Source organism: Geotrypetes seraphini, chromosome 13 (assembly GCF_902459505.1).
Source record: "Geotrypetes seraphini chromosome 13, aGeoSer1.1, whole genome shotgun sequence".
Lineage (NCBI taxonomy): Eukaryota > Metazoa > Chordata > Amphibia > Gymnophiona > Dermophiidae > Geotrypetes > Geotrypetes seraphini.
The window spans coordinates 25,397,917-25,421,566 of NC_047096.1; the positions used below are offsets into that span (position 1 = coordinate 25,397,917).

At 43.1% G+C, this 23,650-nt stretch overlaps 1 protein-coding gene across 2 annotated transcripts in view; it reads left to right on the top strand.

The window, feature by feature from the left end:
• DSCAML1 (DS cell adhesion molecule like 1) overlaps positions 1-23,650 on the top strand; it is a 361,981-nt gene that overhangs the window by 241,494 nt on the left and 96,837 nt on the right. For both annotated transcript variants that reach the window (XM_033919234.1, XM_033919235.1), the window contains 4 exons: positions 1,894-2,166; positions 9,255-9,533; positions 10,198-10,317; positions 13,776-13,952. In XM_033919234.1, the coding sequence (XP_033775125.1) occupies positions 1,894-2,166; positions 9,255-9,533; positions 10,198-10,317; positions 13,776-13,952 (849 nt within the window). The remainder of the gene's footprint in view (positions 1-1,893; positions 2,167-9,254; positions 9,534-10,197; positions 10,318-13,775; positions 13,953-23,650) is intronic.

A 23,650-nucleotide genomic window follows, 5' to 3' on the forward strand; every position in this document is an offset into this window, starting at 1 on the left:
GGATATGATAGAGGCAAGAAGAGAATAAGATATGCTGGACACCTCAGGGGGTAGGAAAGGGAAGGAGAGATACTAGAGACCTGGGCCAGATAGGAAAAAGAGTGAAATATTCTGGACACAAGAGGGAAGGGGAGATGCAGGACAACTGGATTGGATATAGGGAGACGCTAAGCATGAGGAAGTGGTAAGGAAGGGGAGATGCTGGACTCAGAGGGGAAGAAATAGGTAATGGGAAATGCTAGACTATGAGGGGGGGAAGGGAAGAAGGAGATGTTAGAAATGGGGGTGGGGGGATAGGGCCTCAAACTGCCCCTAAGGGGGAGAACACAGCTGAAGATATGCTTAGAGCAACATGTACTCGGGTCAGTCCAGCATCAATTGGAATAATATATGTCTGAGTCATTGATCAAACCCTGTATACCTCAAGTTGCCATGAATCCAGAGCAATCACTAGACAAAAGATAGCCCCTGGCAATGATTGCTTCTGGTGGCTTCTTTCTCTGCCATGCTCACATCCTTGTAGACTGAAAGATGTAAGGGATGGCTTTCAGGGCAGTCTTCATTCGTACCCATTCCCTGTCTGATTTGCACATTTTACTTCCACATAGAAAGAATAAGTATGTTCGGCACCCAAATTATCATCTGTAAACTTGCAAACATGAAATAGGGAGCACACACTTCTACAATTCGAATTGCTGTATTTGTTCTAAACTATACTTGCTTGGTTTGGAAACACACGTTCCATGCAACAAATATCAACCTGGTATTAAATGACATCTACTGAATTCTTATAAACTGCCTTAAACCAACAAATCTGGATGGCTTATATATTTTTGTTCTAATAACTGCTGGACATTTAAAGAGTCATAGACAACCAAAGAGAGGAAGTGTTAAGCAAAAGACACTGGACACATACCAAACAAAATTTGGGCAACAGATGTAAAGAGCATCTTACATGACGATCCATGGCATTTGAAAAACATAGCGTATTGGGATTAGCATGGGTTTTGAAGTAGCTGAAGGGGCAGTGAAGGGATTAAGTACGTGAGAGACCTTATATTGCCTCTGTATCCATATCAACAGGTTAAAAACCAACATGTCAAATGAGGATACTCCTAACAGATCACAACCTGTGATTGTTGCAAGAGGCATACTGTACCATGCATCAACTTTTGGTTTGCCCCTTGCTTGACGATGACCCCTACATGGTGCAGGGTCTTGCTGAAGCCAACACACAAGACTTGAAATTTGCATTTTGGTGAAAAAATATATGACTTTGATAATTGTATGTAAGAAGATTGTGTGCATTGTACTCGTAATTGGGCCCTTTGCAGTGTGTGTATTTTTAGTTGGGCCTTGTGCAGTATGTGTTTGGTATAGTTGAGCCCTATGCAGTATGTTACATGTAATTATAGTTGGATCATTTATTTATTTATTTTGATTTATTTCTGGCCCTCCCAGAAAGCTCAGGGCAGGTAACAGTAGGGCAAACACAGATTCAGAGAGCAGGGTAACAGAAGGACTAGTGGGGTTATAGAGAATAGAGGGAATCTAGGTACAATATTAAAGGCTAACAAATTATCATTAAGGAGACGTGTACAGATTCCGTAGGCAGTGGATCTAAGTACAGAGGGAAACCAGAAGGGACAAAGGGCATACATAGTTTAGGGGAAGGAGACTTGGGTAACATAGGGAGCATAGCAGGGCATGAGCTGAAAAGCATATTGGAGGCATATAGAGAAGTCAAGCAGTAATGTAATCTTGCATAGTGCAGAAGCAGCAGCTGTTCTGTCTCTCTTCATGCTTTTCTGCTTGTTTAACCTCACTTTCAACTATAAGGAGCTTGCCTGAGTTCACCTAACGTGCCTCTTTCTATCTCTTTCTGCCTTGTAGGGTCTCCCAGCATCCGAGCTATGAAGAATATCACAGCTGTAGCTGGCAGGGATGCCTTCATCCATTGTCGTGTGATTGGATACCCCTATTATTCTATTAAGTGGTACAAGGACTCTTTGGTTCTTCCCGATAATCACCGACAGGTTGTCTTTGAGAACGGGACCCTGAAGTTGCTGGATGTTCAGAAGCGGATGGATGAGGGAGAATACCTGTGCAGCGTTCTCATCCAGCCTCAGCTTTCCATCAGTCAGAGTGTGCATGTTACTGTGACAGGTAAGAAAGCCCAGCAGTGCGGTGGTAAAAAGCACAGGTAGTAGCAAGCCAAGGTTCTCGTGTACTCAGAACTTGCGCACACAAACAGACTCCCAAGAACAAAGACAGATAGGAAAACATACATACAGGCTTGTAAGGACAAAGCATGGAGGAGGCAGTTGAGCTCTGCTGTATTCTGACAGGATGTGTGGATCTTAGGTATATACATATGTATTGATTTTCTACTGCTCATTGCAGTATGTAAGATGCTGCCTTTTCCTAAGTACACTCTTGTTGTGCGTATTATTATTAAAAATCATGTTTTTCATACAGAGGAGGGGGTGTTAATAAATGATGGTCCCCAGGTGTCACATATGCTAGGTATGCCACTGGGGGAAAGTCCTCCATGTATCATTTCAAGAACTGCAAAGGAAATAGCACAGAGAGATTGGGGTCCCTCAGTACCTGCAAGTTCAGCATCCTGATTTCAGCATTCTCCTGATTTTCTAGTTTGAATAACTCTGTATCCCAGGTAATCCTATGCTGCTCTTGCTGGATACGGATTAAAACTCTGGTCAGACTTGGCTATAGCCTAAACCCGAGCCTGTGCCTCAAGAATCTGCACTTGCATACAAGGTGTCTAGAAGAAATGGGACTCCTTACATAGTTTTAAAATACTTTGCAATTGTTTATGAACAAACAATTTTTATTGATGACCATCAATAATTACAAAGAAATAAACAACAGAACAGGGTACACAGCTACAGTCTCAGCTGGGCAAAAGGACCCACAATCCAGCAACCAATGTCATCAAATACATTTTCAGAACACAAGAATGCAAAACCACCACTTCCGGTCCCCCACCTCAACACCCCCCCCCCCCATAGCAATACCACCCCCCAGTATCCCTCCCCCCCCCAAAGAAACCGTCTGTGGCCAAAGCCTATAAAGTTCATCAGTTCAAAGAGGGCAGAGAAAGAGGATAAAGTGGGGAGAGAGTGCCTGCCGACCAAATATTCATCCCCCAAGATTTTGCAATTGTTTAAATAAAATGGCCTTTGAAAATGCACTAGTATATTGGGGATTTTTCTTAATTAATTTACAATGTGTGTTCAAAGTGTCATCCTTTGACTTTGACCCATTCACGAAGTCTTCAATGCCACTGAGCTGTTGCGTCAATGAATTCTGGGGTTTCATTAATTAAGAGCTCAGCTGTTTTGCAAGCTCAATATGCTGGATCTCTATCCTGTTGAAAAACAAAGCACTCAGAAATGTCTCAAATTTCACATTGACTGTCCTTTTGCAGTAGGACATTTTGGCGTTGCTTGAAAAAAATGTCGGGGTCCCTCTTTTTTCTGGACACCATGTACATCCAAGGTAACCAAAACCATTGAAGCCATTCTATACATTATGCTAAAAAACAGAGGAAGGTCAGCTCAAGGGGGACTTGGATGACTTCTCAAAGCCTTTACTACTCCAGGGCACCAGTGCCGCCGAGATGCAACCACTATCCTCCAAAGTTCCATGTTCACTCTTCAAAGTAGCAGGAAATGACTTTCCCCATTGCTGGAATTCTGTCCCACTCAGCTGCCAACTCCTCTCCCCTCAGTGGCCATGGCAAACCTGGAAATGACGGAGCAGAAACAAGAAGTGCAGAGCATTCACCCGGGCTCTGCATTGCATCATGCTCTAGTGTGCCTGTTGCCTCCAGCAGACCCACACAACAGATGGTAAAGAAGATACAGAGGACTAGATCAGCATCTCAGCAATAGATGCCTGCCTCAGCAAGGGCTGTCAGGGAACCACATGCTTCCCTATCGTTCCATAACTAGGAAGCCCGACATAGAAGAAGCGTCTATACACAGCCTCCTTTCTAGATACCTATTTGCTTCTGTCTGTATTATTGTTTATTCTCAACGAATAGTGCATTGCACAGTAACATAGTCGATGACGGCGGATAAAGACCCGAATGGTCCATCTAGTCTGCCCAACCTGATTCAATCTAAAAATGTGTTGGGGGAGGGGGTTTCTTCTACTTCTTAGCTATTTCTGGGCAAGAATCTAAAGCTCTGCCCAGTACTGTTCTTAGGTTCCAACTACTGAAGTCTCCGTCAAAGCTCACTCCAGTCCATCTACACCAGTGGTCTTAAACCCGCGGCCCGCCAGGCACTATTTTGAGGCCCTCGGTATGTTTATCATAATCACAAAAGTAAAATAAAACCGTTTCTTGATCACATGTCTCTTTAGCTATAAATGACAATATTATTATTGAGACTTAGCCAAAAAGAAAGATTTATAAACTATAAAGAGTTTTTACCTCATGCAAAATTGTCATTTCTTTAATAAGACATTAACTCTTTTTTTTCTGAGGCCCTCCAAATACCTACAAATCCAAAATGTGGCCCTGCAAAGGGTTTGAGTTGGAGACCACTGCTCTACACCCTCCCAGCCAGAGCTAAGGATAAAGAAAATGTGGCTTAATAAATTTATTTATTTATTTCATTCTTTTTCTATCCCGTTCTCCCCAACGAGTTCAGAATGGATTACAGGTTAACACACATAATATACAGTTTACGGGTTACAATTTGCCATAGCTACAGTGCAAGATTTTTTAATGCACATTTTTATCCTAATGTGACACACACTGAGGATCTTGTACCAGTACATATATTTTTTTGTAATCCACCAACTGTAGGCAAGGGAGTTACGTGAAGAGGTCTGTTTTTAGTGCTTTCTTAAAGTTCAGGAGTCCTTCAAGAGATCTGGTCTGCGGGGCCAGTTGATTCCAGTGGCTCGGTACGAAGTTTGCTGTTGAATCTAACAATTTTTACTATGTCTATTCTTGAGTAATATGCTGTACTTTTATAATTTTATAATTTGCACATTGTAATTCGCTGATTGTCCAGCTCACTTCATCGTGAACCACCTAGAAGTCGTCTGATTATGGCGGTATAGAAGAATAAAGTTATGATATGGTATGACCGTGGGACATTTTGAAGCGCATTTCATCCTGGGAGTGGAGGGACCTTTTTGGTACGTATAGAGGAAGCTTGGTTGTCATGTAGCCTGGCACCATGTCACGCAAGGATTTAAACGCTAGCATCAGGCCTTTGAAGACACAATATTTGGCCATGGGGAGCCAGTGAGCTGATGATAAAGCCTGGGAGACAGGGTCAGGGGAATGGAGGTTTTTTAGAAACGTGATTGCCGCATTTTATACACACTGGAGGCGTCGTATGTTCTTCACTGTGAGTCCGATGAATAGCGTGTTGCAGTAGTCTATGGGCTCCTTTTACTAAGCTCCGGTAGCGTTTTTAGCACGCGCTGCAAATTAGCGCACACTAACCCCCGCGCTACATGGAAAAACTAACAGCATTGTAGCGTGCGCTAAAACCGCTAGCGCAGCGTAGTAAAAGAAACCCTATGTGTGAGAGAACAAGGGCATAGAGGTATATAAAACCTGATAAATAATAATAATGTCTGAGAGGATATTAGCTGAGACTGGTGAGGGAGAAAGAAACTCACATTGTCTGTGCCCAATCATCTGTGAATGCTGGCAATTTGGCCCTGAATTCAGTGGCAATTATTAATTTAATTTAATTTAATTCTTATATACCGCTAATAACCGTGAGGTTTCTAAGCGGTTTACAAAAATGATGCATTAAAGATACAATAAATAAAAACTAAATAAATAAGATAGGTACTTGGAAATTCCCTAACTGTCCCAGAGGCTCACAATCTAACTAAAGTACCTGAAGAAAGAGTATGAAAAATAAAAATAAAAAGACAGAGGTAGAGATAGAGATATATGGATTTGAATTTTCAAAAATTTGTGAAATTATTTATAATGAATGTCTATTTATATTATATGATCGTTTTACTTTGTTCCTTCAAAAAAAAAAAAATAATGTTTGAAAGTACAGTAGGTATCCGCAAACAACCAGACGGTTGGATGGGCCGGAGTGCGCTTTAACGGCGACTGCCGGAGTTGGAATCGAAAGACAGCGCTGGGTGGACTTTACAGTCTATGGCCCAGAATTGTCAAAAGAAAAAAAAGCTGCCATTAACTATGGGCTCCTTTTACTAAACAGGTTTCTAGGGATAGGGTTAGGGACTCGTATGCCGCCTTTTTGTAGTTTTACAACCAAACAAAGCGGTTTAAATGCAGGTATTTCAAGCGTTTCCCTATCTGTCCTGGTGGGCTCACAATCTATCTAATGTACCTGGAGCAGTGGAGGATTAGGTGACTTGCCCAGGGTCACAAGGAGCAGTGTGGGATTTGAACCCACAACCTCAGGGTACTGAGGTCAGAGCTCTAGCCACTGTGCCACGCTCTCCTCCTAGGACTGTCAGAGTATTTACCTTGTCTGCCTCAAGCTAAAAATCTCTAATGTTGTTATCTTAATGTAGCACAGTAACATTGTAGGTGATAGCAAATAAAAACTTGCACAGTCCATCCAGTTTGCCCAGCAAGATAAACTCATAACGTATGGTATGATGCAGTATAATATATGCGTACTTGATCTTATTTATTTTATTGATTTATTTAAAATTATTTGTAACCCGCCTATCTACAAATCTAGGCGGGAAACAATAAAACATACAAAACCAGTGACACAAACTCGCATTTTTTTGACTGCACAATGCAAATCGAAAACCTACAATATATATATATATATACAGACAATCAAGGAATCTTCAAAAAGACATCAAGAAAAAAATGCAAACAATAAAATACAGCAAAAATTGCACCACTTTATACTAAAACAGCATTGCTGCCAAAAGCACGCTCAAACAAAACCGTTTTTACGCCTTTCCTGAATTGACAAAGCACCGTCAATTGCCGTAGTGACAACGATAAAGCATTCCACAATACCGGGTCCTGAATCGAAAGCATTGATTTACGATTAATGGTGAGTTTCACAATGGCTAAAGATGGAATTTCTTTTTTGAATCATTTTTATTAAGGGTTCAACTGGATAACAGGAATAACACGAGTAACCAATAGGTGAACAAGCATAACGATACAATACAATCGCCATAGCGGCTGCAAAGATGATATAAGGAAAACATAGCAGGAGACTGAGTCCAACCCCATCCACCAATCTTATGCCAGCAGACAGTACTCATTCAGAAGCAGAAGATGGCGGATCCCCTCGACATACAGAGCACAATGCTCAAAATGCTTCTGAAACCCCAACTAGGGGGAATTGGTCAAGAGGGTCATCCCCATCCACCTAGTCTATGGAACACCTCTTTTGCACAGCTTCAGCTGGTCTTGCAGAAGGACCTAGAGTGGAATTAAATACTTTTAGGTGATCAGATGTTATTGGAGGCCCAGGGCCTCACAGTACCCCGGAGGCGATTCATTTACATGACCTTGTTGACTGTCAAACGCACCATATTACAGCACTGGGTACAAGACGGAGCTCTGCCCCTGGAGAGTTGGCTGGGTCAGATGTCTGCCCTAGCTCGCTTTCAGCTCTGTTATTACCAGCATTCTCTAAACCCTGAAGTGCTGGCCTACAAGGCGCTGTGGAGGGTGCTTCTGCACTTACCTCTGGTCGCCCATAAAGATGGGGGGGAGGGGGAGATTGAATGGGGTGTGAATCTGTGGTATGTATGTTGGTATGCTTGATTCATGTGGTGTGGTGGTGCCTGGTGTCTCCCATGCGGAGGGATGTTCAGGACAGGATTCAGTTCCCAATAAAAGAAAAGATGGAATTTCTAATCTCAAACTGTCAGCAGATCGTAACACACGTAAAGAGGAATCTTGATCTGTCCTTCCATTTTCAAGGCACAGACCTGTAGAAAACTGCCCAGCACTGATCTTACTCTCCAACTACCAGAGTTGCCATTGAAACCCTACTCCAGCTTATTCAGATCTATCTATCCACAGCTGGAGCGCGGATTGTAGAAGTTGCCTTATTTCCCAGTTACTGGAATTTCCCTGGGTTGCTCTGTTGTGGGATGCTTGCTCTGCAGAGGGATACCTTCTGGGCTTCCCCTGTGGAGGTGTGGAGGTGGGAGGGAGGAGGGGTAGGGGATACTCCCTGCAGTAAGTTTCTGTGCAGCAACATGCCTTGCAGATTTTCTCTATGGTGGGTTTCCCTACAGTGGGAATGCTGTATGACATTTCCCAGTAGTGAGGTGGCATGCAGGATTCCCTGTGGTAGGTTTCACTTCAGTGTGCTACTGCGTGGGGTTCTCTGTGGTACAATGCTGCATGATGTTTCTTTGTCATGTGCAGATCCGCGCAGCAGAGAGTTCCCTGAGAGAGTGCCCTGGAGAGAGTTCTTGGGGCAGAGTTTTCCTACAGTGGAATGCCATGTGGTTCTCCGTTTGCTCTGTTTATTGCATCCCATGTCCCAATGTCTTTAGCTGCGGGCTGCTGATACAGTATAGGCTCCTCCCTGTAACATGCTCTGATAAGACTGTACAGCACTAGGGCAGCTTATCTCAGCCAGGGGAGCTATTCTGAGCTCTCTAATTGAATGATAGATACTGTATCTACCAGGTGCTGTCCTCGTTAAACTAATTGTCTAGAGGGTTTTTCTTTTTTTTTTTTTTTTTTTTTTTTTTTGCTGGCTGAAGATGCTGCTGCTACCTAATTAAGTTATTATAAAGATAATGACTGGTTCTCTATCCTAAGCTGTTAAGAAATAGATCAATCTAATAATTGCTTCTCCTACAACCAGTTAGATGGTGGACTGACCTGATAACTTACTGCTCAATACAGAATTTATTTATGGTGCTAGAAAGAAGATAAGATGATGTGGTCTGAGGAATGGATGGTTTGTTAATCTGGGGTGGATGGAGTAAGTATAATAGTGACTGGTCTTTGACAATTTAGGTCTCCAGATGATGGATAAGTGGGGGTAGAGTGTTTAGCATTACTAGTGTGTGCCTGCCCTTGTTGGGGAAGACAAACATTGAGAGGATATTTGCTTGTCTTGGACTTAGCACATTGATAGCTGAACTCTTACTATCTTGTTCCCACCGCCCCTCTGTAAGTCATCTTAAATATGGTGTGATGTTCACTAGCTATTTCATGATTAGCCAAATATTTCAGATTTCCATGTAATCATTTTTTTCCTCTCTTGCTGCAGTTCCACCCTTGATCCAACCCTTTGAGTTTCCACCGGCTTCCATCGGGCAGCTGCTATACATCCCATGTGTGGTATCCTCGGGGGACAAGCCCATCCGTATCACCTGGCGGAAGGACGGACAAGTCATCATCTCAGGTTCCGGGGTCACAGTAGAGACCAAGGAATTCATGAGCTCCCTACAGATCTCCAGCGTTTCTCTCAAGCACAATGGCAACTATACCTGTATCGCCAGCAATGCAGCCGCCACCGTGAGCCGGGAACGCCAGCTCATTGTGCGTGGTGAGTTACCATGGTTCTGGCTCACTTCTACTGTATAACCGTGCTCTATTTTCCTGATGGCCTTAATTTGCAGTTGTTGAGGCTTTTAACAAAAAGACCGTTCCTTCCAGTTTTTATTGACATCCCAATACAGATGTGCTGAAGCAGCCAATCATGTTCTTAAGCAGTTTACTGCCACAGACAGCATTGCTGGCTGCCTTTTCCATTGCAATCAAACAGTGCAGAAAAGGAACAAAAATTGAATGGGGTCTACAAGACAACCAGGGAAGGGATGAGAGAGGACCAGGTGTAATGTCGAGGTATTTGTTGATGAAAATCTAAAATCAGAAGGCCTAAACATAGCCATACCTTGCTTTACTATTTAACAATATGTGAGCTGGAAAAGGTTTCCAACAAGAATTGTGAGATGGCTTGGGACATGGCCACAGATTCCACAATGATCGAGTTAAATTGAGCACTGCTGCTCACAAGTCTTTCCCCACCCCCATCTCATCATGTTCTCCAGCCATTAGTATACCAGTCAAGGATTTGGGGTACATCTGAGTTTTCTTTTGGTAAGATAGGCCTACAGTGCTTCATAGGGACGCCGGAAAAGAGGTTCCTGTTTGGCTGAACTTTCTCTTCTGTTCCTCATGGCTTTCTTTTTTTCTTTATATTGTTCCAGTTCCACCTCGGTTTGTAGTTCAACCCAATAACCAGGATGGAATCTATGGGAAAGCTGGGGTACTAAATTGCTCTGTAGATGGATATCCTCCTCCAAAGGTCATATGGAAACATGCTAAGGGTGAGTATGATAGTGTATGTTTTCATGTGGATACATGCAAGCTTAGTCTAAAAGTCAAGTGATACCAGCAAGAAAGAGAAGAAATTAGGTCTTAAAGGCCAGCATAAGGCAGACGCTCTTTTATAAAATACTGATCTGTAAGTGCAGAGAAAAAGTTTGTATCTCCATGAAATAATACCATAAATTATATGCCTAAGTTGCCTAAAACCCAATGTAATGTTAAGATGTTTACATGTTATTCTGGGTTCATGTGGCCTTGTGGATGACTTTATGGTTTGTTGTGGGGGTGATCTTGGCAGGTGGTCACTCCTGGGTAGCGTCACTGTAGTCCTCAACTTTTTCCATTTGTAGACTATCAGTCTGACAGTAGATAGATGGAGCCTAGGGTGTTTAGAAAAGGTCTTGTAGCCCTGTCCTGGCAGCTGAGCATCGTCTCCTTTTGTAGGTTCTCTGATGTATCTTTAGATTATGGCATGATGAGCTCCTCAATCACTTTTGTGGTGAAAATCAAACTGAAAGCCTTGAGAACCTATAGGACAGGATGTCCCAACTCAGCCTTGCAGATTTACTCTGTAGCCAGTTACCCGGTTATTTAAACACCTGATTCTAATTAAGCAATTAATTGTGCTGAGGAAGCTAGAGGTTCATTTAGTATTTCACAGACTTCACACTGAATTACTCTTATTGTTCCTATGTTGCACATTATTGTGTACGAAGAAACACAGAATTGTTTAATTTATACTCTTTTTTTGTTGCTTAGCAAAGGACTTGTTACAATTAAGCAAAGGTGTCATAATGAAAACTTGTAATTTTTATTATGCTTGGCATTGACAAAATGCCTTCTCAGCACGTTATATGATCTGTGGTGCTGAATGTCCTGAGCTTCAAGCTCTTGAGATGTCATTTATGCACCCCAGTTCCCCAGCTTGACATTGGCAAAAATGAAAATAAGTGTTCTCCCAAATGCAAGTTCCTAAATTTGGCAGGAAGATGCATAAATTGAAATCAGTGGTCTCTAAACTTTCTCATGTAAAGGGCCACACTGTGAATACAAGAAAGCTTTGAGGGCCACCAAAAGGTTTCAGGCTTACACATACTACTAATTTTGTAAACCACCTTGACCTGATTCTTCAGACTGGGTATTAAACATTAGAGATTAGAAAAACTGGGCCTCTTCTCCCTTGAAAAGAGGAGACTGAGAGGGGACATGATCGAAACATTCAAGATAATGAAGGGAATAGACTTAGTAGATAAAGACAGGTTGTTCACCCTCTCCAAGGTAGAGAGAACGAGAGGGTACTCTCTAAAGTTAAAAGGGGATAGATTCCGTACAAATGTAAGGAAGTTCTTCTTCACCCAGAGAGTGGTAGAAATCTGGAATGCTCTTCCAGAGGCTGTTATAAGGGAAAGCACCCTTCAGGGATTCAAGACAAGGTTGGATAAGTTCCTACTGGAACAGAACATAACAAGGTACCAAAGGGAATAGACTTAGTAGATAAGGGCAGGTTGTTCACGCTCTCCAAGGTAGGGAGAACGAGAGGACACGTTCTAAAATTGAAAGGGGAAAGATTCCGTACGAACATAAGGAAGTTCTTCACCCATAGAGTGGTAGAAAGCAGGAAAGCTCTTCCAGAGGCTGTTATAGGAGAAAACACCCTCCAGGGATTCAAGACAAAGTTAGACAAGTTCCTGCTGAACCAGAACATACGCAGGTAAGGCTAGACTCAGTCAGGGCACTGGTCTTTGACCTAAGGACCGCCGCAGGAGCAGACTGCTGGGCACGATGGACCACTGGTCTGACCCAGCAGCAGCAATTCTTATGTTCTTATTTGAGAAAAAAAAAAAAGTAATACCAATATTGATTCTACAACAGTTCACGGATATACTTTAAAGACTCACTTTGTCAACAGTAGCAAATTCCATAAATGAGACACCTGAATTAACACACTTAAGAGAGTAACTGTTTATAGGAACTACTGTATATCAAATGGATACTATTGAAATTAACCCATTTACAGGATTTGAAGAACATTTCAGCCAGCTGTTTGAGGGCCACAATGGAGGACTTTGGGGGTCATGTGTTGGAGACCACCGACCCATACATGCAACTTACAGAATACTGAAAGTGGAAGCAGTGGCGTAGTGGGGGGTGGGAGGCGGCCATAGTGAGGCATCCCCCCCATGACACGTGCACGCCCCTTCCCTTCCCCTGTACCTGTTTAGGATCCCTGGTGCAAGCATCATCTCTAGCTTGCTGCCCGTGATGTCATCGGTTCTCCCTCTGACATCACTTCCTAGCCCGGGACCCAGAAGTAATCTCAGAGGGGGGGCAGCATGTTGGCACTGCTCATTGCGCCAACGATGACTTAGAGCAGGGGTAGGGAACTCCGGTCCTCAAGAGCCGAATTCCAGTCGGGTTTTCAGGATTTCCCCAATGAATATGCATGAGATCTATTTGCATGCACTGCTTTCAATGCATATTCATTGGGGAAATCCTGAAAACCCGACTGGAATACGACTCTCGAGGACCGGAGTTCCCTACCCCTGACTTAGAGGTACGGTGGTGAGGAATTGAAGGCACACGCGCAGTGGGGGAGGAGTGGGAAGGAGCAGGGGGGGCAGAGATGAGGAGAGGTGACATTGCCCCCCCACCAAGACGGTGCCCGGGGTTGTCTGCCCTCCTTTACTATGCCAATGAGTGGGAGCCCTGTCTATATCCTACTAATGCTCTGCCAATGTGTATGCCCCTTCTTGCAAATATGAACTTTGCAAGATAGTTGCATATTTATGGAATAGTGGTTAGTTAGCACACTGGCGCATATGCATGTATGTGCTAACATGTACCAATGCTGGTGTCAGGTCAAAAGCACGCCGGGATAAAGGGGCACGCAGACAATTGAGCGCAGCGCAGAGGCATGCACCACACAAAATTACTGTTTTTAGGGCTCCAACAGGGGGGGGCGTGGGGGGGACCCCCCCCCACTTTACTTAATAGAGATCGCGCTGCATTGTGGGGGCGTTGTGGGGGGTGTGGGGGGTTGTAACCCCCCACATTTTACTGAAAACTTAACTTTTTCCCTGTTTTTAGGGAAAAAGTTAAGTTTACAGTAAAATGTGGAGGGTTACAACCCCCCAAGCCCCCCACAACGCCGGCACGATCTCTATTAAGTAAACTCGGGGGGCTCACCAACAAAACCCTCCGTCAGAGCCCCTAAAAACTAATTTTCTTTGGCGCGCGCCTCCGTCTTGCGCTCAGTTGTCGGCGCGCACCTTTGTCTTTCACCGACTTGTCTATGAACCACCAATGCTATGGGTGCCTACATTTTAATGCTCAGTTTATCAGCTTGCCTTGATACAGCCCTAGTAAATAGGATTAATGGCTTCCCCCAGCCATGATTAAGGAACTCCTGGCCTGGGCTTCAATTGACAGAATTTGACTTTTCTTCCTCCTTGCCTAGGAAGTGGGAACCCGCAGCAGTATCACCCCATCCCCCTCACCGGACGCATTCAGATCCTCCCTAACAGCTCCCTGTTGATCCGCCACGTACTGGAGGAAGACATTGGTTACTACCTGTGCCAAGCCAGCAATGGTGTGGGAACAGACATCAGCAAATCCATGCTCCTCACTGTCAAAAGTAAGTGTGGCCACTACCTCTCGCCCCCTGGGGACACGTGATGTGTGACTGCAGCCTCTCACTGGAAGGAACTAAAGAGTTACCTCTCTCACTGGCACGTGAAGATCTGCCAGTCTCAGGGTATGGAGAAGGGTAGTATGTGAAAAGCACTGCCTCTCACTGCATATAGGGATGCTGTATACCAGGGATGTCAAAGTCCCTGCCACAATCCAGTCGGGTTTTCAGGATTTCCCCCAATGAATATGCATGAGATCTATTTGCATGCACTGCTTTCATTATATGCTAATAGATCTCATGCATATTCATTGGGGAAATCCTGAAAACCCAACTGGATTGTGGCCCTCGAAAAGGGACTTTGACACCCCTGCTGTACAAAGAGAGCTTCCTTTTGTCATAAGGGGACACAGAACATATGTACAACTGTCTCTTGCTGTGGGGATGGGGGAGAGTCATGTTATGTGGGATATATAGAAAGCTTCTACACTGCTATATCTGCCCTCATTCTTTTTCCCTCTCCTGGTTCTATACCAGGGGTCTCAAAGTCCCTCCTCGAGGGCCACAATCCAGTTGGGTTTTCAGGATTTCCCCATTGAATATGCATGAGATCTATTAGCATACAATGAAAGCAGTACATGCAAATAGATCTCATACATATTCATTGGGGAAATCCTGAAAACCCGACTGGATTGCGGCCCTCGAGGAGGGACTTTGAGACCCCTGTTCTATACATTCAGAATAGATCCCCCTTCTTTCCTCAAGGGAGAGTAATGCTAAGATGCCTAGTACCTTTCAAAAATAATTATATTTATTTTAAGAGTTTCCAAACAGGATCAATGTAATGTAATATTCTCTGTTCACAAGATAGTCAAATGACCAGAAACTCTTCTGTTTACAAATGCAACAAATGCATGAAGAGCCAGGCTTAATCTGTTTCTCCTCGTCTGTCTGTCTGCCTGTCTCTATACTCCCCTCCTTCTCTTCTTTCTTTGCCTAGCAGCAGTTTGGCTGAGCAGATGGTTCCCCTACCCCCAGTGCACAGCTCATTGTTTGGTGCATTTTGAATTAATCTCAGGCTTCAGGTGAAAGGCGCTTAATCAGAGCAGAGAAGCTGAAACTGGAGCAATCCGATTAAGACTGGCAAATTGCTGGTGAGCAGGAATAAGAGGACCCCAGCGGAGCATGGCATTGTCCCAGGTTCCTGCCCAGCCTGCTGCCAACCACTCTCTGCACCTCTTATCTCTGGCCACCAAACAGGCTCCTGGGCTTGTCTGAGGCTTGTTAACATGGTGCATGGACAAAGGCCTGCCCTGTCTCCCTGTGAGCGTGTTCACAGGCGGGACAGTTCACTCCTTCATGCTCACCGCATCTTAATTTGATTCATTTATCCTACTGGCTGCCTTTTGTTTTGACTGAGGATCATTTTTTTCTGGATTTTGCCACCTTTCATACGTCACCAGAGTATTTGAGACAGAAAGCCCATGTCGAGGGTGTGAAAGAGGGGTCACTTACCAGGATGTGAGAGCACAGGGCGGGCCAGCTTTTGCCTACCATGAACTCCCTGCTCTCTTTTTTCACATTTTTTCCAAGTGTAACAGCAAAGGTGTCAGGTCAAAAGCGCGCCGGGACAAAGGCACGCCCAGACAATTGAGCGCAGCGCAGAGGCGTGCGCCGCTCTAAATTATAGTTTTTAGGGCTCCGACGGGGGGGCGTGGGGGGGGAACCCCCCCACTTTACTTAATAGATATTGCGCCGCATTGTGGGGGCATTGTGGGGGTGTGGGGGGTTGTAACCCCCACATTTTACTGAAAACTTCACTTTTTCCCTGTTTTTAGGGAAAAAGTTCAGTTTACAGTAAAATGTGGAGGGTTACAACCCCCCAAACCCCCTATAACGCTGGTGCGATGTCTATTAAGTAAACTGCGGGGGTTCCCCAACAAAACCCCCCATCGGAGCCCCTAAAAACTGTAATTTTGTGCGGCGCGCACCTCCGCTCTGCGCTCAATTGTCGGCGCGCACTTTTGTCTTTCGCACCGTTGTCTATGAACCAACAGCAAAAGGTGTGCTCTCAGCTGGAGGCTCAGGGAGTATTCAAAACACAGTGAACATTTGACTGATGTGCCCAGGATTATAGGAGCTGAAGGGTAATTTATAGCACCTGCCCCCTTCCTGTTCCCTGATCAACATGCTTTCTCTCCTTCCTTTACAAATCAGTTTCCCTAGCATTAAATTCCTCTGATGAGATCCTGATGACACCCGAAGAATTTCAGACTCCACTATGTCCCCTAACCCTGACATGCTGGCCCCCGAGGAGCGCGAGTGCAGCTACAGATAGCACAGAAAGGATGTTTAAAGAGAAACGGTGGCTCTGATTTAATTCTGTCTTCCAGTATTTTAATTCTTTTTTTTATTCAAAATTTTGCCGCAGTTCTGTTCACCTTCTCAGGGGGTTGGAAGGGTTTAGGGAGGAGGGTACAGGACCTCCAGGCATGATCAGCTAACATTGTATTATGACATTGGCTTTGTTTACTGGAATTGATTTTTAAATGGATGTATTAACCACCTTTTCCTGAAGAGATTCACCCAAAGAAGTTTACAATACCTTGAACAGTATTTGTCCCAGCAGCCTCACCATCTAACTGTGGTACCTGGGGGCACTGGAGGGTTAGGCGACTTGCCCAGAGTCACAGGGAGTAAGTTGGGATCGAATTCACAACCTCAGAGTGCTGAGGCAGTAGCTCTATTCATGAGGCCACCTCTCCCAGAGGAGATAGGACTGCATTGATTAAATGGTTTCTGGTTTCTGCTGTCCCTCTGGGCCCATTCCTGGATGTCATTTACTTCACTCCTCATCTCACGTACAGGGACGCTTGCGGCTTCACAGTATGTTTCTTGTGGAACGGGGCAGTAGAGGTTTACAGCTAGCAAATACATCGGATCAGCAGGCAGGGCTTGTGAGGATAGAAACCCCATAATTGGGAATAAAATTCCCAGCCCTTATGGCCAGTGGTTTCAACCCTTGTGTTCATACTCTAACCCTTGTAACTACTGGTTTGGATTCGTCTGTAGAGCCCCCCTGCCCTTCGTAGAGGTACAGAGATGCAGCATTGAGTAATCAGGTCCATTTCATCTTCTCTCACTTGCGTTTTTTTCCTCTCTCATCTTATTTCCAGAGAAGAGCGACTAAAATGGTTAAGGGACTGGAGGAGTTACCGTACAGCGAGAGATTAGAAAAACTGGGCCTCTTCTCCCTTGAAAAGAGGAGACTGAGAGGGGACATGATCGAAACGTTCAAGAGAATGAAGGGAATAGACTTAGTAGATAAAGACAGGTTGTTCACCCTCTCCAAGGTAGAGAGAATGAGAGGGCACTCTCTAAAGTTAAAAGGGGATAGATTCCGTACAAACGTAAGGAAGTTCTTCTTCACCCAGAGAGTGGTAGAAATCTGGAATGCTCTTCCGGAGGCTGTTATAAGGGAAAGCACCCTTCATGGATTCAAGACAAGGTTGGATAAGTTCCTACTGGAACAGAACATAACAAGGTACTGAAGGGAATAGACTTAGTAGATAAAGACAGGTTGTTCACCCTCTCCAAGGTAGAGAGAATGAGAGGGCACTCTCTAAAGTTAAAAGGGGATAGATTCCGAAGGAAGTTCTTCTTCACCCAGAGATTGGTGGAGAACTGGAATGCTCTTCCGGAGTCTGTTATAGGGGAAAACACCCTCCAGAAATTCAAGACAAAGTTAGACAAGTTCCTGCTGAACCGGAACGTATGCAGGTAGGGCTGGTCTCAGTTAGGGGACTGGTCTTTGACCTAAGGGCCACCGTGGGAGCGAACTGCTGGGCATGATGGACCACGGTCTGACCCAGCAGCGGCGATTCTTATGTTCTTATATTTTCTTGCTTCTGCCATGCTTCATTCTCCTGGCTTATCCTCACAGCAGAGCCTGAGCAGATGCTGTGCAAGCCTGCCTGCTTCCTGCATCCCCAGGGGAGGATTCTGCCTGAAGCAGAATGTTTATGAGAGTATTAAAGACATGTCAAATTGGGAAAGGGAGGGATAGTTCAAAAGAGCAATGACCTTTTTATCTCCAGGGGCTTAAGTTGATGATTGCCAGAATATAGAGCTCTTAGTGACTTAACTTTTCTGGCCATGTGCTGGCCGAACCTTGTATAACTCAGTTTATAATGGTTGCAATTCACTAGCAGAGTGTTATGGGAGCCCCAGTAGGGGAATATCAGACAGTGCTGTAGGGCAAGATTGGGGGAAAATAGCAAAACTGTGAATGGGGATCTCCATACTGGAATAACAAGAGTTACTGCAGGTCAGGAGTTTTCTTGCACTCGCTTTTGGTTTCTTTGTTAGATTTTGGGAATGTTTGCTATATGGGATTACCAAAATATATTTTATGAAGATTGCGAACTCGGCAAAATGCAGGGCATTGATTGATGGGAGGCCTACAGAGGCAGGGTTTGGTTTGGCCTTTGTATGTGCAGTGTCATTGGCTGCTGCTGGAATATTGTCTGATTTATAAGTGTTTGGTGTTTATCAACATCAGCCTTCTTACTCAGAGAAATCCCTAAAAGCCTACTCTCCAGTTAGGTTGCTGAGGTCCAAAAGAACCCATCTCCTGTCATTGCCATTCCCTGCCAGTGCTGCTATGTTAATAGTGACTGGTGAATGGGCATTTTTACTGGAAGGCTCCCGTTCTCTGGAATGGGTTGCTGGTAGAATTATGGGGGAGAGCAATCACTAAATTACTTCAAAAAAAGAAGTTATTGAGAAGACAATAGACAAAAGGCATTAAGAATGGTAACAGTCATTCTCTCATCCTCTTTTTATGAGTTGTATTATTGTAAATGGATTTTATTGAATGTATGTTTTTTGTTGTTTAAAATATTTTATTGGTTTTAAGAGAAAAGTACAAAAATATGGAACAATTGTAACAAACAAACATCATTGTGTAGAGAGAACAAGTATATATATGAAGCATATACATGGGTAAATTCAAATTACAGTATATTATTCAGAAGAAAATGAGTTGTTAGAGTAAATTAGAACCAGTATGTTTTATACACCACTCTGATATTACTGTGGGGGGGTGGTATACACATGTATACCACCCCCCCCCCCAGCAACTTACAAATACAAAAGCACCAGGACAAGAATGTTCTCAGTAATGGCCCCAACATGGTGGAATGCCCTACTGAAGGAATTAAAACTAGAAAGGAGAACAAAAAATTCAAGAAAGCGATAAAGACTATCCTTTTCTCAAACTACTTCAACTGAAATTATGAAACTGACAGAGAGAGGAAACTAGAGCTTTCAGGGACGTGTGTAAATAGATTATATTTAGTTGAAATTGCCAGTCTCCTTAGGAGGTATATAAATATAGGGCCTCTTTACCTAAGCTGCGATAGCGGTTTTAGCGCACGCTGAATTGCCACATGCTCTAGACGCTAACGCCAGCATCGAGCTGGCGTTAGTTCTAGCCACGTAGCGTGGGTTTAGCACGCAGGACAATTCAGTGTGCGCCCATAGGGCTCCATTTAGCAAACCGCGCTAGCGGGGTTAGCGCGTTGGACATTTCATCACGTGCTAACCCCCGCGGCTGACTAAAAAAACTAACGCCTGCTCAATGCAGGCGTTAGCGGCTAGCGCGGCAGGCGGTTTAACGCGCAGTATTATGCGCATTAAACCCCCTACCGCAGCTTGATAAAAGAACCCCATAGTGTATTTAGCTGCAATAGTAAGCCTAGTATTATATGTCTATATACATAGGATGATTGATTTGGTATAAATGCGTGCATATAAGTAACATAAGTAGGATGATTGATTATGAAAGAATCATGCCGGTATTAATAACTCTGTATTGTAACACCACCACAGAGCTCCATGTATTCCAGTATAGACCCCACGTATTGTATCATAGAAGCTCTTTATAACTCTATAAGGTAACATATCTACAGAAGCTCATGTAGTGTAATAGAGAATGACACGGTGACAAAATTCATCACCGTTCCCGTCCCCGCAGATAACCATGGGAAACCATCTTCATGTCATTCTTTAAGGAGAGAGGGAAGAATCAGAGTATGAATGGCCACAACCACTGACCCGCAAGCTTTGCTTTGAAGAATGCTGGTGTAGAAGGACTGAGGTTGAGACAGACACTACAGAATGACAGTCTCTGGTATCCAGAGCAGATATTGTGATGTCATAATGCCTCATTGGCCTAGGAGCCAATCACATCAGTGATGTCACAATGGCTTCATTATCCTTGGCTCCCATAAGAATCAGAGTATGAATGGCCACAACCATTGACCCGCAAGCTTTGCTTTGAAGAATGCTGGTGTAGAAGGACTGAGGTTGAAACAGACACTACAGAATGACAGTCTCTGGTATCCAGAGCAGATATTGTGATGTCATAATGCCTCATTGGCCTAGGAGCCAATCACATCAGTGATGTCACAATGGCTTCATTATCCTTGGCTCCCATAAGAATCAGAGCATTAATGGCCACAACCACTGACCCACAAGCTTTGCTATGAAGAATGCTGCGGTAGAAGGACTGAGGTTGAAACAGACACTACAGAATGACAGTCTCTGGTATCCAGAGCAGATATTGTGATGTCATAATGCCTCATTCCACCAATGCCTAAGAACCAATCACATCATTATCCTTGGCTCACATAAGAATCAGAGCATCAATGGCCACAACCACTGACCCGCAAGCTTTGCTTTGAAGAATGCTGGTGTAGAAGGACCGAGGCTGAAATAGACACTAGAAAATGACATGGGATTATTTCCCGTGGTTATCCGCGGGGACGGGAACGGTGATGAATTTTGTCACCGTGTCATTCTCTATAGAGTAATACCTTTACAGAAGTCCACGTAAACCGCTCTGAATTCGCTCCCCAGTCATTAGTAGAAACTCTCAATAAACATAAACATATTACATGTATTAAACTATTAAGGTATATTGTCAGCTTTCTGTAACTGATGCTGGCATAATAGAGGTAATTTGGTAAGAGGACACTTTTAGTTAGTGCCATAAACTCATCTATTTGTTATCTATTCTATGAGGAAAAATGGACAGCAGCTTTTCTTTATGGAATATTAATGTAACCGGGTAAATACGTGCATGTGTTTTTACGTATGAGCACTTATGCCAGCCATAAAGCTGGGGAAAATGCTTGGCTTTTAAAAATATTACAAATCATTGGAAAAATTGGGAGAGGCTAAGTTATAATTTCTGGTGGAATTCTTTGTGCCACATCTTTAAAATGGAGCGTGATATAGCTATTCAAAAGGGGCATTTTAAGAAATTTAGGGATGGTTGGGACCCGTTAGCACAATATTGTAAAGAATGAATATTAGTTTTTCCCTTTGAACATACACGTCCAAGGTGGGGGGGGGAGGATCATTTTTGTCTTTTTTGTCTTCTTATAAATAAAGATAATTGTTGGGTTTTTTTGGGGGGATGGGATATTTGATTTGAATTAGTTTCTGATAGAATATTAAGTGATCTTAAAGTGTAAAATGTTTTTATCTTGTATTGCACTATTGAAAGTTTTAAAATGAATAAAGAATATAAAAATAAATTAAAATATTTTGTTTTCAAGGTGTGACAACAAATTATTCAATACAGTAAAAGATTACAAAATTGCATTAAATGAGAGAAAACAGCAAGATTAATGGCAATAAACATTTCCTGAAACATAGCTGAATTGCTGATATTAACCGTGAATATCACGAAAGACTCTTGACACTTGACTAAGGTTATTTGGCAAAGGCAAAAAGACGAACCAAAGTGCCATATGAGAAACAATATGTCTCACCCCCCAAGGGGGGAGCACCATGTTTGTGTACCCCAAAGCTACAGTTTACTTTTCCAAAACACACTGCTCCCACTCCCATGCATCTACCCAACAACATTCGTTCCTCCCAAACACACTAGAAATACCACTCATTCCATATTATAGCCCCTTCCACACAAGCTTACCATCATGCTCATATGCACAAAGATAGAGTGCAAACTGGACTGATGTGGTTAACTGCCGTCATAGCAAGGAAACAGAGCCATAATTTCTCATTTGAAGAAAGAATTGCTTCACAAATGTATATATCTAAGTCTATCTAGAAATCGTTTCTTCTCTTTCTCTTTGAGAAGTTCATGTAATGCTATGTCCCTCATCTTCTGCCTCCAAAGTTCAAAGGGAGGACTGTCTTCTACTGTCCAATAATTTAAAATAACCTGCTTGATTAAAACCAGTGCTGAATAGGCAGCATGGAATGTTGCTACTCCTTGGGTTTTGGCCAGGTACTAGTGACCTGGATTGGCCACTGTGAGAACAGGCTACTGGGCTTGATGGACTATTGGTCTGACCCAGTAAGGTTATTCGTAAGTTATTATGTGAGGACTTTATGTGTAGGTAAGGAGAAATGCTGGTCTATAAGAAATTGCTATCTAGAGCAGAGTGTTGTAATCCCAGGACACAGCTTGCTATAGACTCCAAGGACAACAGAGCCACTTTCAAATAGTGAGCTTAGGGGACTCTAGAAGGGAATGGACCAATATATCCAGACTAATTTTACATTTGATACAATTAGCATTGTCCCAAAAATTGAATTTAGCTTCCCATTCCCTAGTAATATATACTCTATGCATGAGCAGATACTCAATTTCCTAATGTTGGACCAGTTTGGCCAACTGTTAATTGGTAGAAATCAACCCAAAGAACTGAGGTTCATCAAACTCTTGAGCCACTTCTGTTTGCCAGTGCTCTAATAATTTCAACATTCCTTTCTCGTCTAGTGTATTCTTTATCAACTTGCCCCAGGTTGATAATCTATTGGGTATTGGGGGTATGGTGATATATTTAGTATCCAAATTAATATTGGTCCGCATATCCTCGAACCTACATTGTAAGTTATCTTAGTAGTGTCTGGCCTGAAAAAATGCCCACATCTGGTTGTGGGGTATACCACAAAGGTGCTGAAATTGAGCAGTTGGGAATTGTCTAGTCCAGTGTCCCTCAAACTTTTTTTTTTTTTTTAGCTCAGGCACACTAAAAGGAGCAAATTTTTTCTTGACATATTATAATTGAAATTATATAATTGCAAAACTAACAAAAAATTAAATTTGAAAGTTATTTATTTAAAATTCTTTAAGCTCTGTATGGGTAATTTTAACAACTGTGAAACTAAAGAAAATAGAATAGAATTGCTAATCAATCAATGCGAAGGATGTGCTTGTTTTTGAGTGCAAATTAACTCAAAACGTGGTTCGATAGTTGACGAGCAAGCATGCATTTCATCATCCACCATCTGCAGTCGTTCTCTTTTTTTTTTAACATAATTTCTGTCAGAACTAAAAATCCAAGTTTGTAAAGATAAGAAGATCCAAACGGTAACAAAGCCTTGATTGCTTTGTTGCTCAAGTAAGGATATCTACTGCATAAAAAATAAAATTACTTGCTGTTAGTTTTCAAAAACCAATCACGTCAAAGAATGATGCTTGTCTGGGTGGTTGTATCCTTACACACACAGACTCTTATAACATTGACAGACTCATGCATATTAAATCTACCCTACGGAAGTGGGATGTCCATCCTGTATCCTGTGTATATTTGCTTCTTTCTTTTAATTATTTATCTGAACATGCTCGTTTCTATCTTGTGTTCTTTCTCTCTTCTTCTCTC